The sequence below is a fragment of the Nannobrachium achirus genome, assembly GCF_963921795.1.
Source record: "Nannobrachium achirus genome assembly, chromosome: 9".
In the NCBI taxonomy this organism is placed as follows: Eukaryota; Metazoa; Chordata; class Actinopteri; order Myctophiformes; family Myctophidae; genus Nannobrachium; species Nannobrachium achirus.
In genome coordinates this window covers 42,647,206-42,666,428 of record NC_137818.1, presented here as the reverse complement: position 1 = coordinate 42,666,428, position 19,223 = coordinate 42,647,206, and the positions used below count along the sequence as shown (strand labels likewise).

General features: G+C 40.8%; 1 protein-coding gene across 2 annotated transcripts; it reads right to left on the bottom strand.

Moving 5' to 3' along the window:
• Nucleotides 1-1,970: 1,970 nt before the first annotated feature.
• gata5 (GATA binding protein 5) lies at nucleotides 1,971-9,680 on the bottom strand (the record flags this gene model as incomplete). Of its 2 annotated transcripts, none has more annotated exons than XM_080733639.1 (6): nucleotides 9,089-9,680; nucleotides 6,734-6,903; nucleotides 4,666-4,794; nucleotides 3,070-3,154; nucleotides 2,521-2,648; nucleotides 1,971-2,093 (listed from the first exon to the last, which is right to left on the bottom strand). In XM_080733639.1, exons 1-6 carry the CDS (start codon nucleotides 9,588-9,590, stop codon nucleotides 1,971-1,973), a joined length of 1,137 nt encoding a protein of 378 aa, XP_080589765.1. In that variant the 5' UTR covers nucleotides 9,591-9,680. The 2 variants fall into 2 exon arrangements, with proteins under 2 accessions (XP_080589765.1, XP_080589766.1); XM_080733640.1 differs by having other exon boundaries at nucleotides 1,971-2,090.
• Between the last annotated feature and the right edge of the window lie 9,543 nt (nucleotides 9,681-19,223).

The window sequence follows — 19,223 nt, the reverse complement described above, 5'->3', positions numbered from 1 at the left end:
ACCCACTACACCAACAATGCACATATAACGCAATGTTCATGATTATTGGATGTGTACGATACAATTATGTTGATGTAACATTCAACATGATTGATGCATTCTTAAGAGTTTCATAGAACATACTGCAATTAAGCCAACCTATAATATGATTTGCTTTCCTGCATTCCTGTGTACAGTAAATAAAGACAGGATGTGCCAAGCAGTTGGAAATAACCTAATATCCACTGTTCTACAACTAAACCTGTTTGCCCACATTCAGTGCATGAAATCAGATTTCTTAAAAGAAGGAATAAGTTCATCTGCACATGAACTGAGGGGACACACATACTCTGATTTTCTGTTTACATGGAATACTGGTATGACAGTATTGAAGATTAATTTGCCAAATCAAAATGTCAAATGTCATGAATCGATTTATTAGCTGAACAGATTTCAAAAGAGCATCGCAAAAAAAACAACAACAGCTGAGATTGAGAGGTTAAGTTTGTTTATCCATTCAACCAAGAAAATTATCAAAATACAATTCCCTTATGCATCAAAAATATACAGGCAATAAAATTAGATTAACATATATTTAGAATAATTACACACACTCTTCTTTTCTTTGTCTTCAACGTTTGGAGAAAAGGTCATTGCACTTTATGTATAAAGTTAAAACAGAATACAGAATACAACTGTGATAAGCTTGTGATATGTAATCGTGACGTCTGAATCTCAAAACCATTCTGCCAGTGGACTGTGAAATGAAAAATACTTAACATAAATCACTTTAAATGGAACTAAGCTTCTTACAGTAGCTTAAAACCAGTGGTTCTCAACTCTGGAAACCCAAAGCTAGTTTTCTATTCACCTGATTTGCCAGGTCAAAATTAATCTCTGTTTACTGAGGCTTCGCGGACCACAGTTGAGAATAGGGGCCACACTAAAATGGAAGAGTGGTCTGTAGGTTTAACTGGCTGGCTTTACTGTTCATGATGACTTTAACTGTCCTTATCTCAACATAAATAATGTGTCTATAAAGGTTAATGATCTACGCGTCTGTAATGAGTCGTGTTCAGCAGTAATAAAATAGGTATTTTCTGTGGGTTTTTCTAGTACTCTAGTACTGTCGATAACATGGCAAATCGCTGATTATCTTTCTGAAAACAGAGCATAACTGCCGGAGATATCTACGAATGGTGATGATGACAGCATAAACAATAAACACATTTCCCTTAAAATAACTTCAATCGTCCCGCATAAAAAGCATTTTCTACTGTATCGCCTCGATACATTCCACTTGATTGCTTTCACGTTTGGTCCATCGGTAATAGGTAGTTCTCGTCAACAGTCTTTGTTGTCTCAGCTCGGTTTGCTCTGAGTGAGCCGTCTCCTGCTTGCATCTGAGTCGAGGAGAGCAGGGCGTCCACCTTTTAGCATTTGCTGTCTGTGTCGCCCTTTGCCCTCTCCGTGAGCTGTCACTGTAGGTGTGCAGTGGTCAATAGGATCATAGACAGTCAAATGTTCATATGACTGACTGCTGCAGGCCAAATACCCTGTGTCCTTGTACGCTATTGTTTGGTCCAAGCGAGCTGTGCTTCAGTTAACTTAGGTTTTGGCTGAATCCCGTACATTGTTGGAGCTCAACAACTTGTCTCTCTCCTGTGTGTCTCTCCTCTCGACCAGAGGAGACGGGTTCAGGTGAGTCAAGGCCACGTTGCCCAAGTGTTCACAATAGCCATGTACAGATCTAACCGCCATATAAGTCCTGCTATTTACATGCTTAACTGCTGCTGCATTATACCTCGACACCAGACAGATCTGGGAAAGGTTTCAGGAAATTCCTGGAGTAGTAATGCACCGTAGTTGCAAGATGTAGGAACCTCTAAAATGGCTACCACTGTAAGCCATTCCACCGTCCAGGCATGGTATTGTTTTTATGCTGAGTGGCGGAGCAGAGTTCCATAGGCTGGGGATTGTGGAAGACAATCTCATGCTTGAGACAGAGCACACCAGGAGTTCTGTGCAGCAATGGAGGTCGGGGTAAAGGGATAGTCCTCGTACTTAATGTCCACATGTCCTGATCCAGTACTGTCTAACTGAGAGGACGTCTGCTGGGTGAGAGAGAGAGAGAGGGACCAATGTTAAACATGTATCTCTGTATATGAAGGGAAACATCTGAATGTCACAACCAAGCCTTTTCACTATATTCATTTGCATTTTGTAACAGAACCTTGACTGAACTACATGAACTCTACAGCGTCCCTATTTTGGGGCGAACATTCTGTAAAAATAGCAGATCTGCAAGCTCACAAGGCTGCAGGCATCACTTGTCCAAAAATAAATGCTCCTTCGGGAGAAGGTATTAAGGTATTACTATTCTGAGGTAATAACTGTCAACATTTTCCCTTATTGAAGTTAAAAGTTTGGGGATGATTTTCTTGACGGGCAAATGGATGGAAACATTGCTTTCTTCATCTTCCAAAGGACTGGGACTGTGATTGGCAGGTGTTTTGACAAATAGGGGGCTGTTGTTTTTACCTGAGTGACAGCTGTGACAGTCTGGCCAGCGTAAGGGGATGGAGCCATGCTGGGCTCACTCTTAATGGTGGAGGCGTGTTCTGAGACCGACAGAGATGACGGAGAGCTGGTGTTAGAAGTGGATCCTCCTGATGGATGGATAGATGGAGGGATGGATGGATGGATGGATGGATGGATGGATGGATGGATGGATGGATGGATGGATGGATGGATAAACAGTAAAGTGAGTGACAGAAGAAAAGATTGCATTGATACAATATTTTGCATTATTTACTCTTTCATATCGTCGTTGTCCGGTGGAAACCTTGCATGTCCAAAACCGTTTGTTTTGTATTTATCATTTTAAAAATGAGTTAAACTAGTGAAAATAGACGATCTACCTTGTAGATCTGCTGTTTTCACTACCTTTGTGCGACGGCCTTGTATGATGAAGCATGAGGTTTCTGCTCGACAGTGACGATATGCAACTCACTCACACATGCACGCACGCACGCAGACACACACAGAGTATACAGTATATACTATTATATCCCTATCTATTTTCCGCACCTGTGGAGCTTTTGTTTTTGGGCATCTTGGGTTTGCGTTTCCTGGTCTGAATGCTCTCTTTCTTCATGGCTAGAGGCCTGGCCACCTGGATGGAGGAGAGCAACACAAATTAGCGCCATGCGCCTCCCGGTCCTTGATAGTATACATACAACACAGGCCCACAGTGTCATGACAACCCAGGCAACCTCCCCTCCCACAACACTGGCTCTGATAACAATGACCACAATGCCCTTGGAGGGCTTTTTATGCTTGGCAAATAATGAGCTGCTCACTTACTGTAAGGCTCTCACAAGCTCCCCCCCCCCCCCCCCCCCCCCCCCCCCCCCTCATAGAGGCTACGTGAGAAGACACATTTCAGAAAAGCAATAATTGCGCTCCATGTCTTTTACATTTTTAGGCATTTATCTGATGCTCTTGTTCACTGTGGCATACAAGTGTTGTTGTGGAATATTAGCTTCAGTTCTTAGATAACTACAGAGCAATGTCTTGTGTGTAAATGTAAATCAACACTAAGGAATGTACTGTGTATTATGCAACACAGTGCAGTGCTGAAGCCATGTACTGAGGAAATAAAGGGGTTTGTGCCAAAATCAGATAATTATCAGTGTCGAGGAAATTGTATTTACTCAAGTTGTGGCACTGGGGATAAGCTTTCCAGATAATATGCTGGAGGCTACTGGTAAAATATGATTTACATATAGCTCCCTTATACACTGCAATGGGATGCTGACAAAATGAAACAATGAAACAACAAATGAAAATAGCCGATCTACAAGCTCACAATGTGTTGCATTGTGATCTTAGATCTGCCATTTTCAAATGGCCGAAATCTATATTGGGCTGAAGTAGTTAGTGTGTTTTGTAATAATAATAAAAATCTACAAAGTAACTAACTTAAAGTTGTCATATACTTAGTGAAGTAAAAGTACAATATTTGCCCCTGAGATGTAGCGGAGTAAAAGTAAAAGTACTGAAAATTGAGAACACTCAGAACAAGGTAAAGTAAAATGACCTCAAAATGGTGCTTAAAGGAGTAGTTCACCCCCAAAATGACTTTTTTTCTTTTGATTACTCAGGCCATGGAGAGTAGAGTTCAATAATATCTTTTGGTTTTTGTCACATTCCTAAGACAACATTTTGATTCGAGTAAATTTACCCCCATTGATTCCGGATGGTGACCCGTTTCGAAACGGGTCACCATCCGGAATCAATGGGGGTAAATTTATTGTTATCACATTTTTGTCTTAGGAATGTGACAAAAACCTCAAAAAATTATTGAACTCTACTCTCCATGGCCTGAGTAATCAATAGGAAAAAAGTCATTTTGGGGGTGAACTACTCCTTTAAGTACTTGGGTAAATGTAGCAGTGGTTCTCAAAGTGGATTTCCGGGGACTCTGTGGGTTCCTTTAGGGGGGTCTAAATTGACCCAGACAAGTATGTAACTCTGACAGTGTACAAATGGAACCAAATGAACCCGTTAGGGTTCATTTGGTTCCATTTGTACACTGTCAGAGTTAAAGGGGAGACCTTGTGAAAATGTGAAATGTGAAAGTTTGAGAAACAATGCTTTTACACCACTGTGAATGAAACCTACCCCATGCAGTTTCATGTAGAGGCCACAGGCGTTGCAGACGGGCTCCCCCTCAGCGTTGCGTCTCCACAGCGTGGTGGTGCTGGTGTGGCAGTTGGTGCAGCACAGGCCAGCCCTGCGAGAGGTGGTCTGCTGCAGGGGAGGAGGAGGACACCCGGCAATACACTGTTAATAAATGCTTGTGTCACATCATCACATGTGTAAACATACCTGGCTGGCAATAAAAAACATAATCTTTCTGATTCTGTCAACTTTTTGTTTGCCTAGCTGGGACCCACAATGTTTTGCTTTTCTCATACAAAACATAATAATATATTGTCGCAGTCGGGAAGAAACCTTGTATCTCCAAGTTTCAAATTTGTAATTTTTTTCACAAAGTGAAGCACTGCTTCATCGCACAAGGCCGTCACACAAAAGTAGTGAAAACAGCTGATCTACAAGCACACACTGTGCTTGTAGATCGGCTGTTTTCACTAGTTTAAATCATTTTAAAAATGCAAAACAAACGGTTTTGGACATACAAGGTTTCCACCCGACAACGACGATATATACGGTAGATATAAAGATAGATAGATAGATATATTTTTTTTGTTTTGTTTTTTGTTTTGCCAAGAAGCAAGCTATTTTGGTTCCTTATCTAAATGTGAAATACAGAAGGTTGTGTGCAGTTCGGGTGGAAAACGAATAAACATAATAAACATAACATACCGGTAAATGATTAAATATGCGTTTCCAAACATACATACAAGCAAATTAGCCAACTTCATGTCTTTCTTTTTCAAAATGTGCTGCAGTAACAACACCAAACCAAACTGGAAAAACAAACTACACTTGAACACTGATACAGTAGCCTCCATGACTCTGGTCACGTGCTTTCCTGCAGGGCCTTGTCTAAAAACGGCCTGTCCAAGGGCAAGGTCACAGCAGGACAAATAAAAACAGGGAAAAGAGAGAAGTGCCCTCATGATATGGACACGCGCACACACACACACACACACACACACACACACACACACACACACACACACACACACACACACACACACACACACACACACACACACACACACACACACACACACAGCTGCTCTGGAGAGCCCAATTCCTGGGAAATCGGACAGCCGTGAGGAGGCCTTGAGAGGCTGCCCTCCCTTTCTCTCTCTCTCTTGCTTAACCCATGCATAAGACATGACGATTTTCCAAAAATAGCAGATCTACAAGCTCATAGCGCGGCACTCGGCCGAGCTTGTATATCTGCGATCTTTTAGCTAAAGTATAAAATAATGGTTAAAGTAGTTCAATAAAGCGACACAGGTGGTCCAGGTTCTATACTCATATTTTTATTTAACCAGACTACTCCTCTTTTTTCCAAACTTCTGGCAGAAAACGATTGTTTTCTTCATAACAGGCTTTGTTTTCACTAGCCTAACTAATGATTTTGTAACATTGGTCCCCAAACCTAAATTTGTTAAAGTGACCATTTTGTTAAATTTTGCATTTGTAGTTATTTTACTGTAATTTAACAACATAATAACCAGCACAGATAGACCCCCCCCCCCCCCCGACCCAGGGTATGGTAGCTGCATACCCCTGCCATACCCAATTGACGCCCCTGAACCTAATATGGCCTACACTGTGTAGTTTAGGACTGATCAAGCTGCATGGTGATTATCCTGTAGCCTACAAATATATGATGATCCTGCATGTGACCAAAATATTTTTAGGGTCACTCACTATAGTAAATATCCCTTTATTTGTTTTGAATTACTATATTATTTCAAAATGTAAAAAAAAAAAACACACTTTTGTCATAAGTTTAAAACAAACTTTTTTCGAAAAATAATTCCATTAAAAAATCTATTAATTAAATGAGGGAGAAAACTTTTAAGAAGTAGTGAAAGTAACAGATCTACAAGCCCACAACACATCACATCTCGACCTGTTGTGAGCTGCATGGTTGATCTGCTATTTTCACTAGTTTGGGTCCTATAGCTAAACAATCAACATTTTAAAGCTTAGGCTACTAGCCAAGCTACTGTAACCAACAGCTATTATATAGGCTATCTCTTACCAGGCGTTTCTGTGGCTTGATGAGCGGACGGTTGATCCCGTTCATTTTGTGGTAAAGGCCGCAGGCGTTGCACAGGTAGTGCCCCGTACCGTCCCTTCGCCACAGCGGCGTGGAGATGGAGCCGCAGTTCACACACTCCCGTCCCTCGCCAGGAAACTCCTCCATCAGCTCTGCAATATGGGGGAAATGTAACATGATTAATCACATGTATTTTTCAAAATGTAGCCTACTAATTAATAATAATAAGATAGTACCTCCCCCACAGCCTAATATGCCATAAGGATAATGCGTAAATAATAATAATAATATAGGCTAGATATAGTCTATCTATATGATTACATATTGGCGTATTTTTTAAATGTAATTTTTCGTCAACTTGATGAGTGGATTGAGTGGTCTTGGGGTTAACCGTCACAGTGTGATGATAAATAACCCGTCGTCGTTGGCGCTTTTTTGGAGTTCGTTTCAAGGGAGGAATTTATGCAGCCTCCACCCCAACATCCTCTGATGAGGAGAGATCAAACCCCCGGATGAATCAATATAGGAGACAGGCTGGTCTGTAAGGGCTGGACGGCGGAGAGGAGAGGAGGAGAGGAGAGGGTCGCAGCCCGGGTGGAATGTCAATGGGTCTCTTATCAGCCTCAATGATCCAGGGGTCCCTGCATCCATCACAGCCCTGACACGCGACGGACTCCTAACATTAATTGCCCAAATTCCTAATCCTTCCATTAAAGGGTGCAGAGACAGCGTGTCGGCATTTATTTATTGATAGGCTTTATAGGCTGTTTTGGTGTATTTTTGACCTTTTACCTATAGGTACACATTTTAGATAAATAATGGATTCGCGATAAGCAACAAATAACAACGAATATAGTGATAGGCCTATGTCTCTTCTGCTTTTCAGCATATCAATAAATCTATAGCAATCATTTGTTTATAAGCCTAAATAAAATATGACCCGTATCAGACAGACAAACAGGGTGGCTAAAAGACAGAAAATCAATTCAATCATGATTAGCCTAATTTGTCACCACGAGGTGTGAAATATAGCTCATTACTTAAGCCAAATCAACAAACTCGAGCATGCAGCCGAACTGTCTATAGGGCCAGGCCTACTCTATACGAAACGCTTGATCAGTAGGCAATTATTTATGTCCTATTAAAACGATCGTTTTGTTTTAACACTTTCAGAAGTCAACTTGACGGAAACATTTCGAATCCACGGCGCCCACATTTCAAAGCATTTTGGGGACCTTTGGTCTGTGTGATGACTCTGATCGTGATCAAGGTGATAACTGCTGATCATTAAGGCAATGGGTCTTTCTTTTTGCAGTCAATGGGCTTGACAGTGTTTTTCTTTCTGGTGTGTATTGAACTCTCATCATCAAAACGTTGGACTGTTGCCGGCGATTAAATTAGCATTCTAATTGATTGGATCTAGCGAGCCTCTCTTCTAAAGAATGTGTATTGTCTTTGTCTAAATTCCATGTCAGATTGTTTTAAGTTTGTTTGATTGAATCACGTCTTCTTGAACCCTGGCACAAGTAGGCCTACAGACCATTGTTTGTTAGTCCTCACATTGACCAGCCACAATAAATAACTTTGGAGACAGCCCCGCAATAGCAATAAAATAGTAGTTCCCATATAACTTGTCCCTCCCGACCCTTGCTAAACGAATGCAGTATTAGCAAAATGTTTAAAAAGCATGGGCCTATATATGTCTAAAATAAATAATAAATAATGCATATTAAATGAACGAATAGCCTATACCCTTAACAAATATTATTCTATTATTTCCACATGGCTAAATTGGCTAAAATTAATTTGATTGCAAAAAATGTTTTCATAAATCAAATGCTATTTATGACCTTGACCATGCACAAGTTGCTACAAAATTCTGAAGTCAATTATATCAGTGGTTCCCAAACTTTTTGGCTCAAGACAAGACTCAAAAGAGAAATTTGACGTTTGCTTGGGACCAACTAGTGAAGAAAAACAGATCTACAAGTTCACAACGTCGCTTCACGCTGCGTTGTGAGCTTGTAGATCGACTATTTTCACTACTTCTTAAATGTGTTTTCAAATGTATGGAATGTCTTAGATTTTGTTTTTATTTATTAATTAAATAACTCGGTATTTTATTTGTGTATTTATATTTTTTCGTGAAAATATTTTTATTTATTATTTTTTTTTTTATATACATTTTGAAATAAAAGGAAACAAAAAATAAGGGAACCATATTATTGTAGGAAACAAAAAATAAGGGAACCATAAAAAAAACAGTGTTTAGGTCGAACCAGTGAATTATGCAATTCGTGTTGTGTTCTTAATTGGGGTAAAGAGACGAAGACATACCCAGACTGGAGCGCCGGCCCTGCAGGCTGATCATGCCGCTCTCGAAGTGCCCGGGCGTCCAGGAGCTGGCGTGCATCTCCGGGCTCATGTACGCGTACGGGCTGGAGTAGGAGCCTCCGACGGAGCGCACAGCGTGGTGGTACTGCTCGGCCCTGCCGCCGCCGCCACCGTTGCTGCCGCCGAGCACCAGCGGGTTCTGGTAGCTCGCCGCGTCCCGCCCGGTGTTGGTGCTGACGGGCGGGCTGTGCGAGTAGGAGAAGCCCGGCGGAGGGTGAGGGCTGCCGGGCGCGAACGAGCCGCCGTCCGCGGCGGCCTGCGGCCAGCCGTGGTGCCCGCCGAGCCCGTGGGACTGGTGGGGCGAGTCGCACGTCTGCAGGTAGGGCAGCGTGGACAGCATGGGCGGCACCCTGGTGGTGGGCACGTAGACCGGAGAGCTGGCCGAGCCGTGCATGTAGTTCCCCGTGTCGTGGGCGTACGGGGACTGGTTGGATGATAGATACATGGTGGTGGACTCGAGAACCTTAGGAACTGCTTTGTTTTGTTCGGAGAATGTCACTCCTGTCCACCTTTCGATGCACTGCCACCCGTTCCAGAGGGGGAATATTGGTTGGTCACGTAAAGAAATGGGGGTAAAAATAAGAAAAGAAAAAGAAAATCAAGATCCTGACCTGTGGAAAAGAACAGAAAAACACATTAGAAACATCATTATGAAAATGTGGAGCACCTACTAAATATAATCGTTCACTTCATTGGACTCAATGCACCTGACATGTTTTGTCACATAGTATTTTTTGTTTTGTTTTGTTGTCTATTAAAAACTTAAAATATATATATGTCTATATAATTAAATGTGTTACGAAATAGGCATATGCCTATAAATAGGCCTAATATGCAGCTTAATGCTATAGCCTATACAAATTGTTTCATGGCTAAGTAGGCCCACAACGAGAAAAAAAAAAGAAAAAAAGTTGAAGACTGATCAATATCAGAAGTTATGTTTCACCTGTATCACTCTGATTGACATTAAATGGATTAAAATGACACTAATGATTGGCGATATCTGTCCGTAGATAGAGCGACCCCATATCCACTTTGTGTTCTCCGCACGTCATTAAATCATAACCATAGCCCTACACACACAGGAACCAAATCAAACAAACACAATAGATAGCGAGCCCTCTCCATATCTGACATGCGTATATTTCTATCAATAGTAACGCAGATCACATAAAACGTTGATAATAGCCATGCATGCAGGGCAGGAATACGGTTTCATTCCAAGGGCTCTCGTTGTATTATCTCACCAGATAAGGACGGTCGGGTGATAAAAAAAAAGCTCCGCTCCAATACAAAACTCCACGGAACAGCAGCGGTGCAGGGCAAACTTGTTCACTCCAGGCTGGCTGGTAGAGAGTGCAGTGGGGCTTCCTCAAAAAACTTCAAAGATTTCCGAAAATAAATTTCTCTGCAAAAAGATGGACCTGTTAAAAAGAGAAATAAATAACGTTTTGCGTTTTTAGTCCGTGCCGTGATTCGGGTCTCTCTCTCTCTCTCTCCTCGGTATCTTGCAGATAGTTAGTGTCTTGCTGATAACTGCTGATATAACTGTGCTCCTATTCCCTCCCCACTGGAACATTTGTACGGCAGAAAACACGTGACGTAGTCAGAGCTGCATGCGAGGCTCCAAGGTAGGTCTGGCCTGGGTTGTTGAGGGGGGAGGAGGGTGGGGGGGATGGAGTGCCAACTAACTAATGGTAGTCTATACCTGTGTCTGTAACACAGACACCTTTTGCTGAATTGGCTGTTTGTTGGTTGCAGACAGTGGAAGTAGAAATACTCTGTTACTTACTAGCCTAAACGTCTCGAATTCAAAATGTAATTGAGTAAAAGTCTGAAAGTGTTGGCATCAAAATGTAGCTATATTAAAGTATAGGCTACTAAAATAAAAAGTACAAAATGTAGATCTACAAGCTCACATTGATGTGACGAAATAGACATGGTATAAAATAGGGCTAAAGTGGTTTATGTATGTTTTATAATATCTGCAAAATAACTAGTAGACCTATAACTAAAGTTTTTTTAAATTGGAATAAAGGTACAATATAGTGGAGTAAAAGTAAAAGTATTGGAAATACTCATAAAGCACAAATAGGCCCACCTCAAAATTGTACTTAAGTATAGTAGCCTACTTAAGTAAATGTACTTAGTGACTTTACACCACTGTCTACCTGTAACACATTTAGCTGAATTAGCTGTTTGTTGGCTGAACACGGCAAGATGAGTTCACATTCAAATTCCACTGGACGGCGTGAGCCATAGTTGGATTCATTTAGCCTAATACAATTAATACAAAGTTTAATGATTAGACCTATCTTTTTTGTGTCGTCTTTATTATACTGGGCTGGCTATACTTGTGTGCACACTACATTGTTGCAGTGCAATTTATTTAAAATAATAACGCCTCCGATGTATTTAGCCTCTTAGGCCTAATCTAGCTTGAGATAATTTACTCATAGCCTATAAAATCACAGACTGTAGTAAAATGTAAATGATATCTGCTAGAAAGGGAAAGTAATGTAGACCTAGTCTATGGTTTTATGGTCATATAATAGTATATCTGAATGTGTTCTCTATAAAAGCAACAGCCCGATAAGCAATACGACCAATAACTTAGCGCCGTGATATACAATAATTATAGGCTTCAACCAGCAACGATTATGTTATCATAATCACCAACCCACCGCCACTAAAAGCACTCCATGAAAATTAATAGGTTTAGATAGGATTAAAGGCGTGAATGATTTAAGTGTAAAACAGTAGCTATTCATTCGTGTGACAAACTGCTGCAACAGAACGGCCCACCTAACACAATAGGCCCCGTGGCTTTGATTGATCTAATCAAACCTCGTATTGAGCCGTGCGGATTATTCATAGTTATATGATGATTATCTGATATTATCTTGTAATTATCTAGTAATTCTGATCTGACAATTTATTTCCTATCAAAGCATAGACCAATTTGTTTACTGTGACTGGCGAATTGCAGGCCTAATAAAAGGAAAAATAGAATAGTAAATAAATATTATTGCATTATTATTTTTTTCTATTCATGAATCGGGCTATTATTGAATTAAGATGGACGATTATTTCCTGGCTATATTTTCTAATTCCTTTATTGAGCTGTTGCATCACTTCACCTATAGACAAAATATAATAGTGATTATAGAGAGTGGCCTTTAGGGCCTATATTTTGTTCTTAATAATAACAGAGGCTCCCACAGTAAAGTGAACGATTGAGACGTTTCTGTTTTTTTAACCTTTAGTATAGTGTTACCTATACATTCTTAGAAAATTAATGGTGGTGTTGGAAATGACCTAATTTAAGCGGTTCACAATAAACTCAACTCTTGCTTGAAGAGCTTATCTCAATGATTGAATCAGAGTCAGAGAGCCCCAGGTAACTGGACAGATAGGAAGCATATAGGCCTAGGCATATGCCTCTGATGCAGAACACAAAGGGGACAACACACACAAAAAAGAAAAGAACAAGAAAACGAAAGAATAAATACAACTAGACTAAAAGTAAGGGGAAAACAAGACGGGAGTTTTAGGAAGTGATTAACAAAAAGAAGACATTTACTGAACTATAGACTGTTCCTTAAGCAGGGCAAGAGCTCATGATGACACAGGGATTATTTGAGTTTTGAGCCTGGTCTGGGTATTTTCTCAGAATATATTGCATTTTAAACAATATAGCAAGGTTACAGATGAGGATAAGAATATATTATAGATTTGGACATAAAGTGGAAATTTTCCTTTGATAGGCCTACTTAAAGACAGTATAAAACAATAAACACAAAACACAAATTATCATACATCCTCATAACAACAGTTATGGTCGTCAGGGGTTGGGTGGGACTGAGGGTTATTTTGTAATGTTCTTATTTGAATTCACAAAATAATTTGTGTGCCTTTTTAATTTTTTTATTTGTTTAGTTAATGGGACCCTATAGTTCAAATGATGAGGAATAGCCTCTTTTGGTTATATGTCCTGAAGTTGCATTTGTCTGTCTCCAATTATCTTTTATGGAAACACACATGCCAAGCTGTTTTTCGATTCATTTATTTTTAGATAAATAAAAATAACTTTACCAGTATGGGTTGTAAGTGTGCCTTCCTCAGATATATGGACATACCGTAACACGGATGTAAAATATCTGCTTTTCATTTGCATTAGGCCAATATTTTAGCTGCTTAATTGATTATGTGTGTGTGTGTGTGTGTGTGTGTGTGTGTGTGTGTGTGTGTGTGTGTGTGTGTGTGTGTGTGTGTGTGTGTGCACGCACGCACGCACGCGTGTGTGTGTGTGTGTGTGTGTGTGTGTGTGTGTGTGTGTGTGTGTGTGTGTGTGTGTGTGTGTGTGTGTGTGTGTGTGTGTGTGTGTGTGTGTGTGTGTGCGCGGGTGACTTTCCCCCCATATCCCCTATAGATATACTGTAAGCTTTTGCTCTTCAGGAAGAGCCTCTGAGCCACTCTGCTCTACGCTGACAAACTGCACTAGTATTTTATGGAGCGTGTTTTAGCTGTATTGTCAGGCTTCCAGCTACACTACTGCACTGCAGCAACTGCATGGGCCAGGTGAACTGTGCTAACATTGTTATCTCTTCCATGTACAAAGAACACATCGACTTTCCCATTCACCTTGCTTATTAGAAGTAACTCTGGCACTGCGATGTCAGACAAGGTGAGAGAATGAGAGAGACGGAGAGACATGAACCCTAGCGTCCATAGTTTGTGCATTTCATAATAGGTGAGCATTTTTCAAAAGGCTAACATTTGGTGAAAATGGCACATCAGCAAGCTCTTGTAGATTGGCTATCTTCAATGTACAATGAAGTATATTATATTGGATTGACTGAATTTGCAACAGAGTGTAGCTGTGTAGAGTCTGGCTATAGGAAACCCATCACAGGGAGAGAAACTTACTGATACATTAAATAGCCCATTCTGCCAGCATAAACCTAGTCAACTTGCAAACCTAAGAACCAGTTTGCTTTTTCATGGGCTGTCATATGTACAGTATGTCTCAATATATATATTTTTGGGCCATTTCTGAATACCAAGAATGCAAAGAATGTACATGAGTCTTTGATAAAGAGACTGTTCAGTATTTATGTAAAAGTGGTTAAGATATAGGCTACTAACCCTCTGGAACCACTTAAGCCTTTTTCATTTCTAAAGCCCAAACCTTTAGTAATGAAAAACCCTCACATCTAGAGGTTTGGGTCCTTCCATCTAGAGGTGTGGGCCCTCACACGCCTACGTCTCACTGCTGTTCCGACTGATATTGTCGGAGGCCTTTTCATTGTACATGTTGTACCCGTCTGTCTGTGTTCCTTTTGTCCTCATAGGAGATCTCTTGCTGTATGTCCTGTGTCCCTCTTATGAAGATCTCTGTATCTGTCGGTCCTTGTCCATGGTTTACTTATGGTTTTGTCTGAGTCAGAGTAACATAGCCGTGGTTCGCCTGCCGACCGGTGAGCCTGCCTTAACATTAGCACATTTTTAATATAGGATTTTTCTTTCCTCCCCCCCCATTTTAACATTTTCTCTGTGTCTTCCTGTCTGTCTGGTTGGCTTTGTAATAACATATAACATTATTGTGTGCACAAAAATATTCCCAAAAATACTGTAATTCTCTTCATATTTTTCACATACTGTTTTGTGACGTTTTCATTGTGTGAATATAAATTCATATTCTCAGTGTCCCTCGTTCGCTCCGTCCCAAGGCAAGACTGCCATGAGAGTATGAGAGATCCACAGAGAAGCCATGCAATTGTACTCCATCTTGTAGCTGGGTTAGAACTTTTAAACAAACAAAAGCACAGTCCATGGCGCAGTGATGAGGCCACTAGCCTATCAACATGCTGATTTCTGCCGTTGACATTGCAGTGAGTGTCCTGAATTTGGCATTGTACCTACCGCTGTGTGAAAAATCGCATGTAAGAGGTCATATAAGTGCTTATCTATCTATTTTGGCTCTATAGAAGACTAACCATCTATAAGAGGGTCTGTCTGTCTGTCTGTATTTCCGGAGCTAATCTCACAAACCAGTGGACCCTACTAGCGCACACATTCTTTTAACATTTGTTTCAAAGTTCTTTGAAATATTTAACTTTAATTTGATAATAGAAGTAAATTGGTCTCGGATTGGGCTGAAATGTTGCAAAATGTACAGACATACATAGACAAGTGAAGTCTGAGATCCTCATAGGAGCCATGGTGTTTTTAAATCCTGTATAGATTTTGACCATAAACACACTCTAAGTCAGCTGATGTTTTAGCAAACCTGTCACGAGGGGCAACCTCTGCTCTAACACACTTTGAAAAACAATTTAGCACCACGGCTGAGAGAGACCACAACCCATGCCAATGTCACCTCTGCTCTGACCTATCCGACCATGTACCGGCAACTGTGAGAAGAACCCCATAGCCAGTGGTCATGTAGCACAGATGACATATCATATACAGAAGTATATAGTCATATTCTATCAAATACATGATTATAAGTGATCACATTATTATTAGCTTTTTAAATCCTTTTTCTTTAGTCATCCACACTCATCCACCGCAGTGAGTGCGGGGATAGATGTTTCCACAGGTCCCAAGCCATATTCATTGCCCTGTTTTGGAATGAGATATAGTATAGTAAAAAGTAAATAAAAAATTGCCTGATTTGTGAATCCTGAAGCAGCATGAGAAAAACCTTTCTTTGATCATCAATGACTCTACTATCATCAGCACAAGACACTTCTTCCCATTAAAAGTAAAAGCAGTACGGAAAGCAGTCCTGTTAATGAAAACGTATTGGTTCCTGCCAAGCTCCTGGTGCATGTGAGATCTTAACCTAAAAAATTAAGCAGTAGGCTATTGTTCCGCAGACCAGGCAGTGTTTGGCAGCTGGTGTCAGTTTGCTCAGCTCACCATAAGCACATCAAACAAAGATCAAAGAGTATTATAGATTATAGATTCATGGCTTGAAAACCTTTAGCAACAACAAAACAGTTGCAGCTTGCCATTATTCCGGTATTATATGAGTGAAAAAACTAAGAAACAGTATAGAGAAGAAAAAAAAAGAAAGAAGAAAATAAATAAAATATATTTACAGTGAAAAAGGGGAGGTAAGTATGGGCTTAGTCTATAACAAGTTTCGAGTAGCAGCCGCCTTTAAGTGACTTTTCAGACCGATTCTAAAGGATGTCAGGGATGTACTCTTCTTTAAGGCTTTAGGGCGTTCCACATGTTAGTGGTATAGCAGGAGAACAAATTTGAACCTTTTTTAGAGCCAAATCTGGGTTGAACGTGATCTGTGTAGCTACCTCTGGTGTTGTAATTGTGGACATCCATGACGTTTAGGAAGTATTTTGTCAGGTACATAGTACATAATTATGTAGTGTATCTTGTAGACCAGGCCCATTGAAAGATGCTGTACTCTGTTATAGCTACCATGAGCCACCCCACGCTTATATAGTGATAAGTGAAGTTAAGAATCCCAAAACAACTCCATTTACTGCAATTTTAGTAAGTAAGTGAAACAGCATAATATTCATGCTTTCTTAAAATGTACAATTGAACCATGGAATGCTGTTGTGCCAAGAAAAAGAATACAGTTGTCCCATAAAAAAGGTATTTTTTATGTATTGGTGGCAACGTTTTGCAGCTAATGAATAATATACATACATTAGTACATACATTAGTGCATGTATCAGAAAATGCCAATACCAACTTTATTCTGCAAAATGGGTACGCAAGGGAAAGAAAAGCTTGTGCTTAATTAAATACATTATTCATTTAGGGCCACCAAAAACCCATTAACATTATACACATTTTCTGCAGAAAATGAACTAGAGCTGAAAGCTGACCTTAGCTGAGTTTTGTGTTTGTGGAGTAGCCATTTTCTGCCCGGGAAAAAACATAGAACATTTGAAATTAGTCAAGCAACAGACATAATGGAACAGCAAAAGTCATTTCAGTTTGCCTGTCTCAATAACTGGCTTACAGGAAACCTCTTTTATCATTAACAAAAATAAAAAAAGAATCCATTTCCTACAGTACCTGTAATACATGGTTTGGCTGCACAGTTTACAATAATGTATTCATATACTGTGCATCATACTCTGAAAAGTCAGCATTTTACTAGTATAATGGCAGCTTGAAGGCATAACTGATGCACTTATCTGGAACAATAATAAGAACCAAAGGTTTAGACTTTTGCCTATATTTTCTACATGCAAGGACTTTGCATAAATGGATGGATGGATGGATGGATGGATGGATGGATGGATGGATGGATGGATGGATGGATGGATGGATGGATGGATGGATGGATGGATGGATGGATGGATGGATGGATGGATGGATGGATGGATGGATGGATGGATGGATGGATAGATAGATAGATAGATAGATAGATAGATAGATAGATAGATAGATAGATAGATAGATAGATAGATAGATAGATGGATGGATGGATGGATGGATGGATGGATGGATGGATGGATGGATACTGTAGATATATATATAGATATATACTGTAGATAGATCGATAGATTGATTGTATGAATACATAAATGTTATTACATTTGTTAGTAGTAGCAGCACCAGAGTTCTTGGTGACCTCAGTGAAAGGAGAGCAACAGTTTGAGCAACAACACAGAAAGCAGATGTGACAAATAAACCTCACCTGATGTGTTCCAGTGTTCCTGGAGTGTCCTACTACAAACCAGTAAGACTCCCTAATCGGGAGATAAGCGACCGTCAGGTCGCATGTAAAAATCAGCCTGATGGTGGCGCTAAATGGGACAGATCCATGTTGATGACATGACTGTAGACATACAGTGTACCGATTTGCGTGATTTTAGGGCAAAATTTGTGATGTGTCCCTGGGGTGATGGACACTAATACAAATAAGGCGGAAAAGGTCTTCATTGGAAACATTCTCATCAGTGACATCTTTCAAGGATGTCTTGTGACCCGAGACGGTATAGTAGTTCCATGACAGTGACAATCTAATGCGAAACCATTACGACCCACTTTCTGCACGTTCCAGCCCTCAAACCCTACGTGTGCTGTCTGCCATAACCCCAATCTTTCACTCCCTGGAGACAAGCCAACGAGGTGGGTTCAGCGCATGGTGTAATTCTCGTCTCTCACTGCGCGAGTCAGATAGGGGCCTTATGAATGAGGTGACTGGTGAAGGGCCCGCTCCACCGCCGCCTCATTCGTGCAGTCCATCATGGCGCTCTGCGCGGCTCTGTGTCGGGATGGGGTGGGGTGGGGGGGGGGGGGGGGGGGGGGGGGCGGAGGGTTCTGTGGAGGGCTCGTGGCACAATTACAGCTCCCCCCGGTCAGTCTATGGTTAAGTCAATAAAAACTGAGATCCCACAAATACCGGCATATTCCCTGGCGTAAATTGAGTATCTGGGCTCCTTGTGTCAGATTTTTTGTGTTTCCCCCGGCCGTCTGATAGGCCCCATGCATCCGCGGACAGGGCCTTGTGACTCTAACCAGTGGTTCCCCAGGGGTTCTTGGGGAACCACTAGCATTAGAATCATTTTGACCCCTTTATCCATTATTTGCTATTTAAAAATAGCACATCTACTAGCTCACAGCTGAGCTCGCTTTGTGGCGTGCTGTGAGCTTGAACATCTGCTATTTTTGCCATTAAAACATAAATATATATTTTTTGGGAAATCTGGATATATTTCTTTTACGTAAATCTTCTCTGCTGGGGGTCCCTGGCAGAACCTTTACAGATACCCTGAATACATACCATTTGGGGAGTTCCTTGACATGCAAAGGTTTGAGAACCACTGCTCTAAACACAAGAAATGCCTTTTAACTTTGATCACCCTCTAACATGACGCCACTGTCCTTTACGGTCACATTTTTTAGCCTCGCATGGAATTTTGTCCTCTATCTTCATTTTACATATACACGCCTGCCAGATAAGTTAGGAATTTGCAGGGATGGTATTTAGTGTCCAAGAAAGGACAGCTTGAAGATGGTCCTGGACTGGCGTGTGTGTGTGTGTGTGTGTGTGTGTGTGTGTGTGTGTGTGTGTGTGTGTGTGTGT